General features: G+C 46.9%; 1 protein-coding gene across 2 annotated transcripts in view; it reads left to right on the top strand.

Moving 5' to 3' along the window:
• Positions 1-19,135, top strand: part of TYRO3 (TYRO3 protein tyrosine kinase) — a 43,245-nt gene that overhangs the window by 801 nt on the left and 23,309 nt on the right. Inside the window, exons 2-6 of one of the 2 annotated variants that reach the window (XM_075152120.1) lie at positions 3,046-3,194; positions 5,496-5,596; positions 9,666-9,836; positions 12,609-12,695; positions 16,774-16,889. In XM_075152120.1, coding sequence (XP_075008221.1) covers positions 3,091-3,194; positions 5,496-5,596; positions 9,666-9,836; positions 12,609-12,695; positions 16,774-16,889 — 579 coding nt within the window. In that variant the 5' untranslated portion in view covers positions 3,046-3,090. Of the gene's footprint in view, positions 1-3,010; positions 3,195-5,495; positions 5,597-9,665; positions 9,837-12,608; positions 12,696-16,773; positions 16,890-19,135 lie in introns of both variants that reach the window. The other variant, XM_075152119.1, reaches the window with a different exon arrangement.

Genomic DNA, 19,135 nt, shown 5'->3' with positions numbered 1-19,135 from the left:
CCGCCCGCCTGCAAGTACAGAGTAGTAAGTCGCAGCCCAGATAATCCTCCTCGTTGTTTGCGGAGGCATTGCTCTGGTATTTTGCCTAGCGCGGATCGCCGCCGAGGAAAGCCGGGCGCTAACGCATTCCTGAGTGGCTTTTGTTGGTTTTTCCCTCCTGAACTCGTTTTCCGAAGTTTCACCCCCGAGTCGGGAGGGAAAGGCGGCGTGTGAGAGCCTCCCGGCGCCCAGGCGAACCTCCCGCCGACTTCCCCGGGAGTTTGGGCTCCGCGCCCCGTGTGGAGCAACGTGCGTGCGGTGGCAGCGAGCTGGAGAGGCTGTGCTGCAGGGTGGATCGCTCGGTCAAGGTCCTACGGCATCTGAGGAGCGAAAAACCTTTCCCTTGGCGTGCACGGGTAGACATCTTCCTCTCTCTCCACTCCCAAAATAACTCCACAAAAAGCGTACTTCTCTTCCTAGGAATCAAAATATTCAGAAGTGGCAAGTTAAAAAAAAAAACCCCAAAACCAAAACAACAAATATGTCGTGTATTTTGACAACTAGTATGTTCATGTGCTGTCAATTCTGCCTGACAACTGGTTGATAAGAAATTTAATATAATTTTATTTCCTAGCTATACATTTCAACTCCTGCAGCTCTTACAGGTAGGCTTGGAGGAACCTATTTGAATGAGATTATTTTCTGCGCTGGCAAGAATGTTATCAGATGAGAAATCGTGAGTGGGAGAGTAGAAGGAAGAATAGGTGGAAATTAAAATCCATATTGGCCTCCTATGTGCTTCTTCCTGATACCTGCAGGAAGAGATGCTGCAGTTAAAACTGGATTTTTTTCAAAAATCTGTGAATTTACTAAAAATCCCTGGTGTGTATTTCTTCATTTCAGTTGATCTTAACGGAGAGATTATACTTGGGCGATATGGAGAATTACAACTCAGGCTGAACAAGTACTATATATTAATTTCCTACATCATGAATTTGAATGGGAACTGAAAACCATAGAGAGTCTCTAAAAACACTTCTTTCTTTAATTTGTGGCTAACTCTTTCAGCAGGGCAGTCTGAGGAAAGCTGAGTAGTTTGTTTTTCCATGAAGGCACCTGTAATGAAAGTGTCTGTCAATTTGTGTGTGCGTTCAGCAGCCTGGCTACATCAGTTTTCTGTAACGCAGAAAGAGCTGCTATGAAGCTTTCGTGTTTTATTCCAATATTGTGAGTGGTGGAAGGGAGGATGCTTTCTGGCATGCACTGGGACATATAACTTGTGTTGCAGATGAGTTAAGTAATGCGAGGTTAGATCATCCTCACCCAAGGTGATTAAATCCTTAGCCCAGCAAACGAGGTGTAGCAACTAAACTAACATGATCATCTTACCAGTTTTCCAATGCTCTCTGTGAATTTGCTAAATTAATAACAGCAGATAGAAAGGCAAAAGACTGAGTGTGGGAAACCAGCTGTTACCAGGCTGGGGGATCTCATTAAGGAAAGGAGTAAAGTCCTTCTGCCTATGTTTTGGGATTGCTCCCGGACCACTGGTGCTCTGCTGGGTACCGCTGCCGGTGGCAGAGCGCCGGCTGGTCCCACGCTGCTGGCTTCCCCTTCCTCCAGCTGTTACAGCCGTGCTGCGAGTCCCTCCGCTGTTGCTCTGCCCTGTGAGGTGGTGCCCTCGTGGCTGTGGGAGGGTGGCGTGTTGGCAAGAAGGGAGGTGGCGCATGAGAAATCTCTGTGTTTGATCACTGGTCAGGCTGTAACAAGAGGTCGAGAGCAACAGGGCTGCTTACTTAACAGCGCTCTGGATTTTACAACTGGCATTTTTCTGTCTGGCTCTGTAGGCTAGCAAGGCATCCTGTGAGAAGCTGACCAGCCGGTGAACTGGGTGAAGTTGTAATGTATTGTGACACGTGGCCGCGCAAGAGCAGCAGAGGGATGGAGTCATTTGTTTCTGAAGGATGTGGAGGCCACTGCCAGGGCATAATATTGAACTAGGCTAGACCTGTTCTGGTCTGTCGGTCCTGTGCCACTGCACAGGAATGGCCACTCTCCCTAACAAAACTAGCTTTACCTTTATTTCCCACCTTCTTGCTTTCCCACGGTCTCCTTTGATCCTCTGGTTCCTCCTTTATATGCCTTTCTTTCTTAAATGCGCTTATATAGTTGGCTTCCGTGTTTTCTCATGGTAACACATTCCATATATTCGCTTCTGCTTGAGGGAGACACTCCCCATCCACCCACACATGTAACAGCGCTCTGGGCCGAATTCTGATCACTTCTGTGTCAGTGTAAACCTGAGCAGCTCCACCGACTCTGGCCCTGCTGCTTTGGGGTCGTAACTATATAGCCCCGAGTATAACGTGGTCCTTTGGCTGGACTGAAGGGTAGGCACATGCCCCCATCACACGACAGAAATATCTGTTCTGTAAACAGTTCTGCTTCTCAGCGAGGTATGCTGTGGAATAGGCTTTGCTTTCACGGGTTTTGCAAATTGCAGAGAAGCTTTCTGTAATGCAGAGGAACAGTGTATGCTGAATAACGAGACATAATTGATTCTTTCTCGTATCCCAGCTCTTTACAAATGCATACAATGGAGCAAGCACGATGATTTCTTAGCAGCACAGGAACACTCTAGCTGAAATTCAAGCCTGGGGGAAAGAGGGAGGTGTGGTACCGCGTTGAGCAAACGCGCTTAGCACTGGTGGATCACTGACACGACGAAGCTCCCAGCATTTCTGTCTGGCTCTGCCTGGGCACTGCTCTGCAGAAGCTCACCTTGCTGTTACAGGAGTTGAAAAAAGCCCCATGTATGGACTGAGCCACCACTTTTCTCCAGCGATTGTGCTTTCTGTGCTTGCCTTTGACTATTACTTAGCAGATGTAGTAGAGCAGTGCCGAGACTAACAGACCCCTCTGCAGTGTGTGCTGGTAGGGTGTGAAATTCTAGACCACCAACCTAGAGTAATTTGCTGTACTCCAACCCCCCTTCTTCTGGGGGTGGGGCGGAGTAGTATTTTTTTTTTAGGTATGAAATTTACAGGATCTCCAATCAAATTAAAGGTGTCCCAGGGTCAACCCGTCAAACTAAATTGCAGCCTCGAGGGAATGGAAGATCCCGAGATGTTGTGGATCAAGGACGGAGCAGTGGTGCAAAGCGTAGACCAGGTGTACATTCCAGTAGATGAAGAACACTGGATCGGCTTCCTCAGGTACAACAGATGCAGAGAAGGAAGAATTATCGCGGAAACTGTTGCACAGTTTTCTGCTGTCAGCTATATCTATGCAACTGCAGTGCCCTCGGTGGGGCAGGGTCCTTAGGTCTGCAGTTCAGCGTGTGGCAAGGCTATAACTGAGAGCAGAATCGAAGCCACTGAGGGCTGTTTTATGCACTAGAACCGTATTGGTTTCCTGACTACTGTGGTGACAGGTGCTTTGCTAATGCTTGTGATGCTTGAGACGTGACTTCAAGGTGAAAGGATGTTCTTGCCTTGTTTGCTCATCTTGTTCTGCCGTGCAGCGGGAAGACTAAGGTCTGACATGTAAATAGGTTTTCGCTCTCATACTCATTCCGTTCTCTTTCTCTCTCTTGAGCCGTCAGCCTGGCTAAAGGGTGAGGTTTGTTAATTGAAATGAGACTCCCAGGACTACATCCCCTTCCTTTGGGGAGGAGTGTTTGTCACCTGAACCATCCCTGAGTCATTTTGCAGAGACTTTCCTAATACATTTTCACTACATGGTATCAGTCCCTGCTCAGAGGTGCAAAAACTCTCTTCTGCAAAGCAGCTTTCTGTGCCTTTATTTCAGCAAAAGGGGATGTCAGCTAGTTCTGGACGTACCGAGTTAAACAAGACCCAAGGTTCTGCTCTGGCTTATTCTATGCATAAAGAGAGCTTGTTCAAGCAAGCATGCCATCACCGTGAGGGCTCAAAACTGTTGACTGACTGAGAATCACTCTTCCCTGAGCTCTGGCTTCATCTCCTGTTAGGTTTCTTGGATTGACATTGCATGGAGTCTCCAGTTCCAGCAACTACAAGTCTCTGTGCTAAAGCTTGTCTGTAATAAACATTTTGACAGGAAAAAAATCTGTTCCCAGTAAAACTATTGCATAACATCATGTTGTGGAAACAGTTTGTCTCGAAACTATACCGTTTACTTCCCCACAGTTCCCCTAGTTGACTCTCTTAGCCCCCCACAGTCTCTCAGTCTGATCTCCTTTCTCACCTCTTGTTTTCGTCCACTGAGAACTTTCTGCAGCACCAGGGCTGAGTATAGGGTGCTAAATCTAGATGTGTCCGTATCTCTTTCTCCTTTTTCCTTTCTTCTCCTAAAGTGATCATTTCTACCACCCACTGTGTGACTCTCTGCTGCGATCGCTGTGTTTCAGAACATGCGGCTGGATGGGCAGGACAGCTGATGCCATTTGAAGGTACAGCTCTGAAAATCAGGCTGTAGGGGGTCCATTTTGTGCATTTCAGCAAACACTCTCCCTTTTCTGTCTTCCTTCCTGAGACATTCATCCCCCTCCCCAAGGCAGACTGCTAGCGTTAGAAAGGTGGGCATCAGATCTGCTGAGGATCCCTGCATGGCAGCAGACGCATGGCTGCACGTCCCGCGGGGGGCAATCAACGTTTGTACATTGACAGGCGCTCAGAGTCACACTGGTGCCTTTGGTAGCTGAGACCTTGTCGCTTTGGGACCAAATTCTGCCCTTACTCACCACGCTAGCCTCGTGTTGCTAACAGCAGTGAGGATACCGCAGATTTCCAGCGGTGGAGCAAGGAGCAGAATTTCTCCCCTGAACTGGAAGACTACGACTTGAATGCTGCTCAGTCCCCGTGGCTGCCTTCCCCCGCTTGGATGCATCTTCTCAGAAGGGGAGCTGTTGCTGAGCAAGGGAGGGCACAGAAGAGTTCGTAGGGTGAGGTCCTGTGCTGGAGTAGGCCAGCATAACCCCTTGAAATCACCAAATGAGAGGCCCAAGGAGTTTTGCAGTGCGAGGCGCTCTTGGGATAAGAATAACACTGAGTGCAGTTGAGACGAAGGAGGGACCTTTTCTGACCCATCTGTTCCTGTCACCAGTCCTGTCACCTAACTGAGGCAAAACAGTCGGGCTCGTTGGAGGTTTGTGATTTGGAGTTTCCTGCTAGCTCAGACTTTGTAGGCCAAGCTGTCTCTCTTGAAGGCTAGCTAGAGTCACGATTCAGGATCGAGATGACCAACCCCTTCCTATCCTCAAAGGACACAAATGACGGGTTTTCTGTGATGACGTTTTGGAGGAAGGCTGTCTGCTCTGCTGAGGATTCCCTCCACCCACTTTAGAGAGGAGCCTTCCGTCTCCGCTGTTCTGCCGCGCGCTTTGTGCTGGCTAGCTGTTGCCCTCCTCCCCAGAGCTGGCTGCGTCTCAGTGGGTGTTGTCCGAGCATCTGGTTTGCCAAACACTGGAGGGTCCTTTGGGGCAAAAACATGCTTTATCCACGTAAAATATCGATATGGCTTTTGACTTTTTTCAGCTTGAAATCCGTCGAGCGGACAGATTCTGGGAAGTACTGGTGCCAGGTTGAGAACGGGGGGAAGAAGGAAGAATCACAGCAAGTGTGGCTCATAGTGGAAGGTAAGGAGTAGTAGTAGTGCCGGTTTCCTTTCAGGGCTGACCCACCAATATGCTCTAGGTGGAAGTGGTGAGAGCAGATTGCTCCAGTGACAGGCTTCTTGGCTCTGAACCATTGCTGCTAACTGCAGTGAGATCACTACAGCGCAGGAGTAAGAAACGGTAGGAGAGGAGCTGTCAGTTTATTACCTTCTGGTTTTATTTTGGCACATTAGGCAACAAGTGAAAAATCCTTTCATGCACACACATTTCTTTCCAGCCCCTCAATCAGTTGTTGCTTTGGTCTCCAAATAATTCGTAGAATGACGGGATGGTTCAGGTTGAAAGGGATCCATGGGGATCATCTGGTCCAACCCACTTCTCAAAGCAGGGTCACAGCCTGGTTCTGTGTATTAGCCAAACAGGTCTTTGAAGGCAAGGTACAGTTTTAGCCCAATTCTGAGTTTTGGGAGAGGTGCTGTACATCAGCGCTTCATAGCTGTGACTGTTCCATGTGGCACTGTTTTGCCCAGTCTTGTCTTATAAAGAATAACTTCTACCTGGTTGCCCAAAAGTCGCCCAAGGCAGCGTGGATTGGTGGCTTCTTACTGTCTCTAGTTTCATTTTCCTTGAGCCATGATTGTGTTAGATCCTCAGAAGCTAGTAGTTGTAGGATGGCTTAATATTTGGTGAGGAAGTTGACAGGAACAGTGCATTTGCAGCAAGAAGTGGCTTTTTGGATGTAATTGGTAACATTTTGGGCCAGAGCTGAATCGACAGTCTTAAAGAGGGGGAGTGGGGAGGGTGTCGTGGGAGGTGGTGTGATCTGGGTGTTTTACAGCAAAGATCTCACTCCCTCAGAGCCGTAGAAACATTCATAGCCGTTCTCGTGGGAAGAGGAACGCTTACCTGCTATCTTCCATAAATCCCAGGCTTTTGTCCACCTAAATTTTCAGGTGCAGCTTCAACTGGAGAACGTTGTTTACAGCTTAAAACGCTCTCTATTGTGCAGGGTTTCTATTTCTATTCCAATTATCATGGCCCGCTCCAGAGGTGGCTGCATTTGCATGGTGGGTGCGTTAGGAGTGATTGGGTAGCTCAGTGTGCTAAGCCATCTGAAAAACAAAGGAGCCCTTCTGGATAGCACAGCAAGAAATATCAAAGTCACAAAAACCCGCTGCAGCTAGGTAAGGGGGAGTGTTGAGAATGAAGACCAAAGCTTACAGCGGAAGCGTAACTAAAAATGCAACTAGTTGCCTTTATGAGAAAAGCAAGTATGGCAGGAGCTAGTTAAACTTGAACGGAGCATGTAATCATGTGAAATGGGAGTTAGTGGAAAAAATTAAAAAATAACAAGTAGTGATAAGGGATGGGTTTTTAAAAATGTGTCAGCTGTTAGCATAAGAAAACACTAGGGAATGCAAAAGCCTATCAGTCCCACTTCCACTGTTATCGCTGTATGTATTTCTTCCCTGGGCATACCAGCTTTGTCTAGAAGTGGTTGCTGTATTGGTAGCAACCGTTGTCCTCTCTGACTGAGAAAGAATCTTTACTGAAGGCTGCGAATGACCAGAGTAGGTGCTGACACCCTTCGGTGTGCCACACAAACAAGTGCGGACTATTGGTGACCTAACTTAAAGCAAGCTCGAATGGATTTCTATGCTGTCTAATATCTGCCTTGAGATCCACTTAGGTATCAGGCAGAATTTGTAGCAATGGTATTTGAACTGTCTTTGTAATACAGCTAAAATGTTTGATCTTATGAAACACTCCTCAGAATTACAAAAACAAAATTATTTTGAAAATGTTTTCTGGTTTAGAAACTAGACTCTGGCCTAACCGAGAACACGATAGCATTCAATGCCCGGAGAGGTAATCTAAGAGGCACACTGCGGAGTGTGACCACCTGAAAAATCCGGATTATGTTTCTTACAGAACTTTCCCTCTGAAATTACACCTCTGACCGTGCGGCTGTTCCCGGGGCTGCTAGCCCCTGTTGTGGCTACAGTCAGAGCCCCAGCCACACCTGTATGGACACATCCCCCTGAATTAACACTGTCTAAAAACTGAGCTGTAGAAAAAAAATCGGCCCTGTAGGCTGGATGCCGGCTTGGAACAGGGAATAGGCAGGCTCATTTCCTTGCTTTGCCACTGATTTCCTGGCTGTTGGCTGCTCAGTGCCTCCACGGTGCATCTGTGAAAGGGGGGTGCCGGCACTCACCTCTTGTACCAGGAATTGGGAGGCTAAACGTGTCGCAGACAGTGAGGTATCCAGGTAACATACATACGGGGGCAGCGCAAGTTCCTGAGCTGGATGAGTCAGCTGCACTCCTCCAACTATGAGAGTTTTTAATTGTGGTCTTGTCTGATCTGGTTAGCTGCTCCCAAAGTGAGAAAACCTGCTGAGCTGGGCAGGATCCTCCCAAAAGGAGAGCAAAGGGACAGGAGGCAGGGATCCTGCTCACAGTTAGAAGAAACGATGGTATTTTCCCTTCTAATCTTCCTTGGAGAAGGAGGGCAAAGCAGGAGGAAATGTCACAGCTGGTATCTGGAAAGTTTATTCACTTTTATTGTTTATGTATGACTGCAATAAAAAAATAAAGTAAAACACGTAAGCAAAACCCAGCTGTAAATCATGATGATGAATATACCTGTCCTGAGCATTAGCCTTTGTACAGATAGGCACCATCATTCCTGAAGTGACCTATTTTTAGACCTGTTTGTTTGTTCATTTACTTGCCACTCTAAAGGGAGTGGCGAGGAGGCGAGGAAGGCACAAAGAAACTGCCACCTGAAGGACACAAACAGCAACTGGATGATCAGTGAAAGACCAAAGGACACCACTTTCAGCTGGAGTGTAGGGGAAATGCCAAGCAAGCCTTAGGCTTCTAAAATCTTATTTAGGCACCTACATCAGTTGCCTGCTGTTGGAGGTGCTCAGCATCTGCCACACCAACTGGAGCATCTTTGGCCAGGGACAGACAGTGTAATTTAAGCATGTGAATGCACAATGCTGTTGGTTCCTCTGTTTCTTTGAGGTGGCAGATCAGCAGTTTCCAGAACACGCTTTTTCCAGCTGAAAAGACTAATTTTGGTGTAGACGCAGTCGGTAGCGGCTGTGCTTGACACCCAAAGTTTTGAGTATAAAAGGGAACTCGGCAGTTCTCTGGACCTTCAGCTCTTCCACCAGAAGGGCACGCCGGCTGTCCTGCAGGGTCAGCACTGGTGCTGATGGTTGGTGAATTTTGTATTACTGGTTTGGAGCACTGAAACCACACAAGTTTTGGCATTGCCCATAAGAGGAACCACATCGCTTGATGTGTTGGGTTACGCTCAGCTATTGCCACTTAGAGATGACCTGAGGTAGTTAGCATTGCAGCTGCGTTTTGCTCCCTGTGGACCTGATCTAAGGCCTGTTGTACCAAGCAGGAGTCTTTCCACGGTGGGGAACAGAGACTTATCAAGAGAGCTGTGTCCATGGATAGCCTTCAGCTCTGAAACAAATTACCTCTAACTACAAGACAGTCTGGTTCTCGTGGTGTCGGAGCGTGCTGGAGGGTGGCTCCAGACAATTAAGCTGTGGAGAGGAGCACTGTAAATGATCCCAGTCTTTCACCGGGGGGATTCTTTCCTCATTCACAGGTTTGTTACAGCCACTAGTTCAACATGTTCACAAGCTTCAGTTTTTAATGCATAACAAGAAGTATCTGCAGCTGGATTAAGTGGTGTCTGCCACCGCTAAAGTTATTGACTGTTGCCTTTTTAAACTCCAATCTCTCCAGCTGAAAAATTAAGCAAATACTGCCACTAAAACCTGCTTCATAGGAGACTCAGTGAAAAAGGTTTTTCATAGGCATTTTGGGAAGCAAGCACTCTTTTCTCTCTGACGACTTCTAGTGAGCATGAGATATTCATGCCCTGAGGTGATCCAGCGTATCTGACCCTTGGTTCTTGTGAAGGGCTTGGAAGGAGTTGGATTAGGCATGGAGGCAGGGCAGGTGGGTGTCCAGTATTGGGCACTGGTATTAGTGGAAATAAACAAGAGGCAGAAGGAGTCTCTCCAGTTATTATCACTTGTCTGTTGCTTTTCTAGGTGTGCCCTACTTTACTGTGGAACCTGAGGATGTGTCCGTGTCCCCTAATGCCCCATTTCATATGGTCTGTGCTGCTGTTGGTCCCCCTGAACCAGTGACAATTGTCTGGTGGATGGGAGACTCTAGAGTGGGGCTTCCAGACATCTCCCCCTCCATCTTAAATGTGTCAGGTAAGGCTGCTGCCAATCCAGGGGATCATTTTGAGCATCAGAAGAGGAGGAGAGCTCTCTTCTGATCATGCCTAGTGGCACTGGGTAGCCACATAGTGTGAGAATGGTCTTTGACTGTACATCGAGGGCTGAGAGATCGTGATCACGTACAAAGCCAGGTCGTCTTGAGGGGTGATCGTTGCTCTGTGTTTTTTCTGCTGGCTTGAGACGCACAGGCTTTTCAGAGCTTGGGTGGGGCTGGCACTGTGAAAAGATGCTACTGGACAGATGCTGCATTGGGTGCCTCTTTTGTTTCACCTCATGGAGAGTGTTCATGTTTATATTAAGTGACTCTGTTGGTGACATTTGGCTTGGAAATCTCCAAGTGTTTACATGTAACGGATGCCACCTCTTCCTTCTTTGCACAGCCACGTCACACACTGCTTTCCCCTCTCTTCCCCACCTCTCTGTTCTTGCAGGCTTGCTGGATGCTCTTATCGTTAAAACCTGACCGCCTCATGTAATTGTTTGACACTTTTAGAGTGGTTGTATTGGTGCTGAAGTGGGCTGGTTGATATCCTCAGAGACCAAGGTTGGCCGCAGAGCGGGCACTAGGTGCGTGGTGGTAAGACCGCCTTCCCCAGCAGCGTCAGCTGTGGAACTCAGGAGCCAGTAGATGTTCAGGCCTCCCTTCAGCCCACTTTCAGGGAAGGGGCTATGTATCCCTACCAGGACCTGACCACAGCTATTCTTGTAGTTACGTCCTAAAGGTAACTTTGTTCTGCTTAGTTGTCCAACAGCTTTGCGTTACTTCTTCTCTTTGCTGCTGTTTTATTACTCTCAGCAGCCCTGAGCCAAAGTTGAACTAGCTATTTAGAAAGAAAAGGTTTTACGACTCAGTCATCTCTGGGGCCTCTTCATCAATGTTAATACAGTTACACCCAGGGGGAGTTTCTCTCTGTACATCTTTGGCCATCCTTTGAGCTATCCAATCCTATTAAGCCTTCCCTCAGAACTTAATTTATATGTAAATCAAAACCTGGTTTGTGATTTGCAATGGTTTTATCTGCTCCCTCTCTTACGTAGCTGCTCAATGCTGTTCCAAGTTGGAAATGAAAACTGCTCCCTTATGATATAATCTGCCTGTTGAAATGGAAACTGAAAAGATTGATCATCGAGAGGGGAAAGACAATAAAAAAAATAAGTCTGCCTTCCTCCACTGAACTCATCCCATGGTGCCTCACAAAACTTCTGTCATCGTGGGGCAGTGGCATGGGGGCCTGAAGAAGGGCATCTACTCCTGGTGATTCTCCAAATGAATTGCTATTATATATATTTGTCACCAGCACCTTCCTTTGCCCCTTTCAGTGTTCTTTGGGATGTTCCTTGGGCAGATCTTGTCTTTGCAATGGAAAAAATGTAGCAGGACACTAGCTGCATGGTCAGATTGCCACAGCATGTCAAACAAAAGATGGTTGGTAAGAAAACAAGCATTGCTAGCTAAAGAAAGTATCAAATTCTGAAGAAAATAATAATAAAGTACTGGCTAGAAAGCCAACATTTAGAAGGTTCAGCAAGCAGTTGGTTTGGTAAAAAGATTGTTATATTTGGAAAGCAGTGCTGGCAATGGTGCTAGAGAGTAAGGAGATCTTGGTTTGTGGTGAGTTTTGTGTTTTCCTCAGGGCAGGGCGGTGTTTGGTTCTGTCTTTGGCACATGCCTATCACGTCAGGTGCTGCTCTGCTCTGCTGCCTGGCCTTCAGCCTGCTGGCAGCACTTTCGTCTCGTTCACTAGGCTGAGTGGAAAAAGCTAAAATACTTTGCTCTTTCATTTTATAGCAGTCCCTCCTCTCTTCCACTACACCTTCTTCGCAGTGCCGTTAATCTCAGGCTTGGGAGATGAATCGAAGGGCAAAGACACACACTGTGCAAGCTGCTCCGTGCAGCTCTGACGTCTTTTTCCCTCCTAAACTGTATGCCTGTAGTGTGCCAATCCTTAACTTTTCTCAGATAGAGCCCTATAAGGCAACTGAGGGCCAAGTCGAGTGAAAACATATGCTGAACACACTTCTCCAGGCAGCTTTGCAAATCTGTCTCAATTCTGATTAATTACCGATACCTATATGTGTCTTGGAGCAACCGGACATCAGTATGATGCCATGTTCAGGCCCTGTGGGGTGGATAGATGCTCGCAGAAGAGAGGGAGTGTAATCCTCGCTTGTATTGTATCACCCGTGGAAAGTGCCTCAGTGCTGATGCAGTAGCATTTTACTTCCACTTCCTTTACGTGTCTTCAAAAGTCTGATGCAAGGTGAGAGACAGGCGGGCATTAGCTTGAAATCTGCAGCATCTGCTTGGAAGTTTGCCTGGGCTTATAGCCCAGTTAGAAGATGGTTGTTGCTCGGGTGGCAGGCTGAGATCCAGAGCGATGGGCCTTGTATAAGCAGATGGTTCAGAATGATCCTTGCTCCAAAGATGCTCACCAGAAAGTGAGAAGTGGACATCTACTAACTGAGCGCTGTGAGCTGCTGTTCTGCCAGATTCATCTTTCTTTTTCAGTACTTTCTGAAGCTCCCGTGGAAGCTCTTCTGCATTGCCACACTCTCTCCATTAAAAATGTGTTTAACACGTTAATTACATTGAAATCCACGTGCCTTTGATGGGCACCCAACTCAGCCCTCCAATTGCCTGTACAGCTTGAGCTGGATGTCGCACGTAATTGAAATTCTGCTGAAGGTTGAAGCTGGATTATATAGCTGTTTGTGTTTCCTTTCCTTTTCTTGGCTGATCTCCAGGTATTAATCAAAGCACAGTTTTCTCCTGCGAAGCTCACAACGTAAAGGGATTGTCTTCATCTCGGACAGCCACTGTTCAAATTAAAGGTGAGAGGGTGCAAGAGAATGGGCAAGGGACTCGGGTTTGCTCTCTGGGGAGGGAAAGTGGGGCTCCTTGATGCAAAGGGCTGTCTCAAAGCTGCCAGCAACCAGCAGTGGTTGGAGCTCTCAGCAGTCGAAACAATGCTTCGTGCTCTAACAGCAGTTCCCTGCTCGCTATGCAGGGCCATATACCAGGTTGTTGAAAATAAACCACATCTGATTCAGGAGTGGATATCTGATGTCAAATAACAGTTTTGCCTTGAAAGGGAGAGAGCCAGAGCAGTCAAATTGTTTGTGAGAGATGAAACTGGATATAAACCTGTAGCTGGGGAAATCTCTCCTTCTTGGAGATAGACAGGTCTTGTTAGAGCTAAAGAGGCCATTACTTCTGCTTGCTTCTGTTGGCATCACATTAGATGCCGAAGAAAGACAAGGAAGGCGATCACCAGTGGCCAGTAAAGTCTGCTCATCCACACTGTTTTTATGGATTTTTTTTTTTAATTCTTTGCTCTCTAAAAACTCATTCAAAACAAATAATTCCTAGCCTTCGCGTGACCAGTTGCCATTTGGAAGTCCCTAAGTTGATGTCATGTTTCCTCTGTGTTTCGCCAGGTGACTGAAACAGGGATAATCAGAGCAATCAGCTCTTCCCGTCCTCTTCATGTTGAGATGCTTCTGCATTTGAATTTTTAGTCATGCTTTAATTCGCATTGAATGACATGATTATCAGTTCCAGGGGAGGCATGTCACAAAAATAATTTGTTCCAAGTGGTAGCTTATTGCTCAGCGCGAATAAGAGCAAGCATTTATGTCTGTATCAGAACTCAGAGTTGTATTAGCTCATATTCACTAAAGGATAGCTTAAAATCCAGCTGTAGATCTACGGCTCTTACAGTGTATTTTTCTCCAGGACATTGTGGTTACGGCTATGCCAAGAATGCAGTATGTTGGACTAGTTAAGATTTATAACTTAATTTAAAAATGTTTGGAGTTGTTGCCTTAAAGGCTTGTCTACACAGAGGAATTAGTTATTGTGGAATATGTCTTGTATGGATATTTTTATCCTGGGATAGAATTTAGTTCACAAAGCTATTATGCTTTAAAAAATATCATCAAGCTGTAATTTGAAATAACTTTTAGCATAAACAAGCTTTTTTCTTTTTTTAATGTTAACACAGATTTAAAAAATTTTTCTTTTTAACCATTAATAAGATGATGAGGTAAAGGCCTCAGAATTCTCGCATTTCCCAGCAATTACATTTAGCCAAAAGTTCTCCATAGGGGTCCATCATCAGCTACCTGTTTGGGAGGGACATACCACCATCACACACTTGTGCACACACACTTTTTAGAGCTGAGGAAGAGCAAACTTAAGTGATTCGGCAAATGTTGCACCAGTATGTGGCATGTCCTAGAGATAAAAAACAGGTTTTAAATAGCAAGTCCAGTGCTGTAGTCGTAAAAGTTCTAACTGTAGTACCTCAAAGATATATCTAAAAGACTAGTTATAAACTTAGGAAAGTGATGGGGCTCTTCTGAAGAGCAAAAGTTTTGAAGATCTAGTACAGCCCCTGTTAAAATTAAAGCAAAGCTCCTAACAAGGACATCAGCAGGAACAGGAGCAGGCCCAGATAATGTTTATTTAGTCCTTGATACTCTGAAAATGTAGACTTCAGTGAAATTACTCCTGGGAGTAGTTGTCCGTACATGCATGATCAGGGCCTTCCTCTCTCACACAGATCCATCTGCTAATGAGGACTCTGAAGTCTTTCTACAATCTATTAAACAATTTGTTTCTTCTGTGTTTCCAGAGGCAAATATTTTTGCTAGGACATTTACAAACTGTTAACATTTCTTCCTATTTGTTGCTGTTGTTGTTCATTACCTACTCTCTGTAGTGCCCACAATGTGCTGGGTGTACTCCAAGCAGAAAATTACTGTTGTTGTAGCCCACAGTCCCCCGCCGTGTACAAAGCCCCATTGTTCCAGCCACTCTACAAGTACAGAGGAAGTTAAGTCTCATATGTTAACGCTCAAGGTCCTGTATTCAGACTGGCTTTGCTCTCCTTCATGTGTACAGCTAAGACTTTTAGGGTCGTGTCCTGCGTTTCAGAACACAACAGGAAACGGTCACCCAGAATTTTTTCCCAACACATGATGGGGAAACCGCATCTGTCCTTTCTACAAACTGCAGAGTCAGGGGAAGGTGCTCGCAAGCTGACCCTCTTCAGTGGCCGTCTCCATTACAGAGTGGTTGTGTTAGCAGTTGATTATTTATTCTCGCTGGTGGAATAGCCTGTACCTCCTTTGGGCCTGCCATCCAGTGTTGAAAATTACATGTTGCTAAACCCAAAAGTTACAAGTGTGTTTACAAAAGACTTCAGTTAAGGGCAACGTTTCAATGATACTGAAGTAAGCAAGCTTCCCCCCCCCCAAAGAGCTTACAAACCTGATTACCCAACATCAAAAGGGAATGAAACCAAGGCACAGAAAAGTCTAAGTTAACTCACAAAGACCTTTCACTGAAAGGCAAAGAACTCATTGCCCATCTTCCATCCCAGACCTGCTCTGCCGCCCCACCTCCCACCCACGCGCACTGTTCTTATCTAGGTGGCAGCCCCCTGCCCGGAGTCCTGGTAACTAGTTAACCAGACAACAAAGGCTTTATAGGGTTAATCTGTGGCACCATCTATTCTCTGCCCCACCTTCTCCTCTAGGCTCTCTGTAGAGATCTTTAGTCTAAGCGTTCCTCCTGCAAGATGGCCCTGTGGAGATGCTGAAGGCAGTATTGTGGTTGTCCTCGGTGCAGTGGGAGACAAAGTAGAAGATGCAGCTGGAGGAATTCTGGTTTGCAATGACTTTTCCACTGCTGCTTTCCACTGGATACAGCTCAGGAGAGGTGGAAAATTCTGTCTGTAGGCAGAGCCTTCTCCTGAGGACCGTTGGGTTTTTGAAAGAGGACTCCTCAGGGTACAATTTGTTGAGGTGCTGCAGGAAGAGTATTACTCGTGGCAGCAGCATAGGATTTTTTAAAATGAGCAAAAGGTCGGGAGAGAGGTTAGTATTCATGAAGCTGGTAATTTTTTCACGAGTGAAGTGCCTAAATAAAAACAGACTCAGGAGTGAAAAAGGGATGGTGAGGGGTATATTGGGAAGAACAGGATGTAACTGTGGAATTACAGTGGGAGGAAAAGAGAAGGCAAAGGGAAGCATTGAGGCTCCTAAAAGAAAGCTAAAGAGCTCAGGTTAATGCGGCAACATGCTAGAGGCCCCTGCAGCGGTGGAAGTGTCTGGTCAGAGCGAGAGCAGAGGGGCAGCGCTCTGGTGCGGCTCTGTGGCGGTAGGAAGCACAAACATCTGATTAAATGGCTGATGTTGTTCCTGGCTCTGCCCTTAATTTGTAGTGTGGTATCAGCCACAGTAATAGGCCCTCCCTTCGCCTTGAATTGTCCCTCTATAAAAGACAGAGGGCTTCATCCCAAGCCTGAAGGAGGCCCAGTTTTCAGTCCAGGCTCCATCCCAGGGTGTTTCAGGACGGGTTTGTGATGGACAGCTGGAGGCAGTGCTCTCACAGCAGGAAGTGGTCTACTGCAAATCCAGCTGCGGGGTCTCCGGGTCACTACAGCAAAGCATCCTTCGACTGGTGCTGGCAGAGCTGGTTTCGGGGGCTGGACTGACAACCAAGGGAGGAATTTTAAAGCCCTGATTTGTTTCACAATGTAGGTCCACAGGCAATTGTGTGCGCAGGGCTGGGTCATGCGTTGCAATGGAGGGGGCAGGGAAGAGGGCTGAGTAGCCAAGGTGTAAACATCACACACTGGCATTGCTATCAAAGAGATCAACTGCTGCCTGTATGCGTCAAGCAAGTATGCTGGACTATTAAAGAATGGATGCCAAAAGCTTGTTCAATGTTAAGATAATAGTTTCATTCACAACAGTCAGGCACAGTCTCTAAAGATGTGATATTGTACCATTTCTGTTAGTGATTTCATTGCATAATTTCTAGCCTCAAGCCTCTGCTATTTTCCTGTGAATACCTGCTCAGTTCTGTGTATACTGAAAGGTCTCTTTGTTTCCTTTGTAGCCATGCCTCTCCCGCCTCTCAATGTAACTGTAAGCCAAGTCACCAGCAGCAATGCCAGCGTGGTCTGGGTGCCAGGATTTGATGGCCGCGCACCCCTCCACTCTTGCACTCTTCAGGTATGACCCCTGTCCTGCATGAAGAATGGGACTCCTCTGAGCCACCACACTGCTTGGGCCTCCTAACTGCTTTGTAGCAGTGTTTGAATTCTTATTCCACGGTTTTAAAACACGGAAATTTACCAGGATGCAACTTGGGGCATAAATAGGTGCTGAGCAGCAGGGCCAGTTTTGAGCATGAAGTGTCCAGTTGAGAATGTGAGACTGGCCCCGTTCTCCCTCCCGGCAGGTTGTCACATCGGTTGCTCCGTGGCAGCTGCTCCACGCGGAGTCGTACACTGCAGCGCCTGTGAAGCACGTATCACTCTACGGGGAGTGCCCGTGGGTGGCTGCAGGGTGCTCATGCGTCCTGATAGCCTGGAGCAGCTGGCCCGTGGTGACTTCTTCTAGTGCAGTGCGGTGGCCTGTGACGCCCGTGCCAGCTCAGCCCCGTGCTTTGCGCTGCCAGAGGAGATGCTGGGATCTGGACACACCTGTGAGCCCAAGGGATGAGGAGCTTGCAAAGTATAGGATGTGGTACAGAACAGGTGGGAGTGATGGCGGCAGGAGAACAGTTTGGGCTTTTTGATACAAAGTCAGGCCTGTTTGCGTGTTGCAAAGTAATTTTAAGCCCTGCCTCTAAATCTTGATTGGTTTTCCATTGTCAAAGACCAATTCTGTCCAGAAAATCAGTGGTGATAATATCCTTTAGCTCTACCAGGTGCTGAGTACTCAACATCTCTGAAAAATTGGGCTGCTTCGTTAGGTTCCTGCAAACAATGTTACGCATTCAACTTCAAGCAGAGTTAGTTTCTAGCATTGCACGCTTAACTGTAAAATCAGATCAATCAGCTGGTAACTGAGGGTCAAAAAGAAACGGTGATTCCTGAAGCAGGCCATGCAAACACAGCCAGGCACAGGCCCCATAGATTTATCTGCCAGGTGTGAATATTGGGCCCCTGTCCTTTCCCTACCTGGACACTGTTGACACAAGCAGCAAGTGAGCTGGAGTGGAATTTCTATGGGGTGTTGCCAACCATGTAGAGGAGGATTATAAATACAAGGTAGGCTGGAAGCAGCCTAGCTAATTTACTTGCAGTCCTCTTTTTATTTGGGGAGGTAACCAGAGATTTCATGCTCTGATGTTTATTCCCTTTCATAAGTAAAAGAAACCATCATCTTGTTTTAACTCACTGACAGAAGGAATCCCTGAATGAATATAGCTGGCCCTGATCTCTGGGTTTTGTTGCTGCTTCTGTTCTTGTTCGCACTCGAAAATGGTTTTCTTCCTCTGTTTTACAATGCGAGTTATCTCCAGTTGGAACAGCCTATTCTCTCTGGCTTGCATGCTGCAATGCTAATCACCCTGGGTTTTGAGTTCCCCCTCTCACTTTTGGCAGGGGCAGGGGTGGGGGGGATGGGACATGTGGAAAAGAGACTGAATCAGAGCAGCTCGGTTTCTGTCCACTCAGCAGTCTCTCACCCCTTTTCTAAGCCTTTTCTGTTCTGTTTGAGGAGGACGAAGTTCCTGCGTTTGGATCTGGGAGCAGGGTAACTTGGCAATAACCCTCCACTGACAGAAAGCCGTGCTTCCTCTGTCTCCCACACTGAGAGATCTTGTGAGAGACATTGACCCACATTTCCATGTGAAAATCCACACGCTCCTGGCTCCCCACGATTGCGCTTCTGCTCGGAGCCTCCCAGAAAGAGAAGGGGGATTGAAACTTGGCTGTGATTTTCTGGCACTCGGGAAGTGCAGCGGATGCCCCAAGATCACCATGTTCAGACAGGCAGATTGCTTCTGGGGACAGCGTAGGGACTCGCCATGTTTACTCACTGTTAACACAAGCCATGTTCCAGGGCATAAAGGGAGCAGATGTAAGAGCCCCGACTCTTCAGACTGTTGAACAGAAACACATCATCAAACTGACAGGGTTTTACACAAAAGTCTGCTTGTTTTTTCCCTGCTTTGGATGACGCTGATAGTGACAGCAATATGCTTTTCTATTAAGGAAACTTAAGATTCTTCCTTTTTATTAGCCAAATAAATCAGTGGGCCAAAAGTGTGCATGAGAATGAGCAGAAGGGCAGGGAGAAAGGGAGAAAGACTGCTAGATAAAGAATATGAAGTCCACATGAGTGTTTCACTTCTGTCAGTACACTTTGCTTTTACTCCCAGCTTTGCTATTTCATACACACTTGAGAAGAAAGATAGGCTGAGCCTGGGAGCTATGCAGTGATTTCTGCTATTGTCAGTACAAAAGCAG

The sequence above is a fragment of the Calonectris borealis genome, chromosome 5 (genome assembly GCF_964195595.1).
Source record: "Calonectris borealis chromosome 5, bCalBor7.hap1.2, whole genome shotgun sequence".
Taxonomy (NCBI): domain Eukaryota; kingdom Metazoa; phylum Chordata; class Aves; order Procellariiformes; family Procellariidae; genus Calonectris; species Calonectris borealis.
Note: the sequence above shows the minus strand (reverse complement) of the source record. Positions and strands in the feature narration are given on the sequence as shown.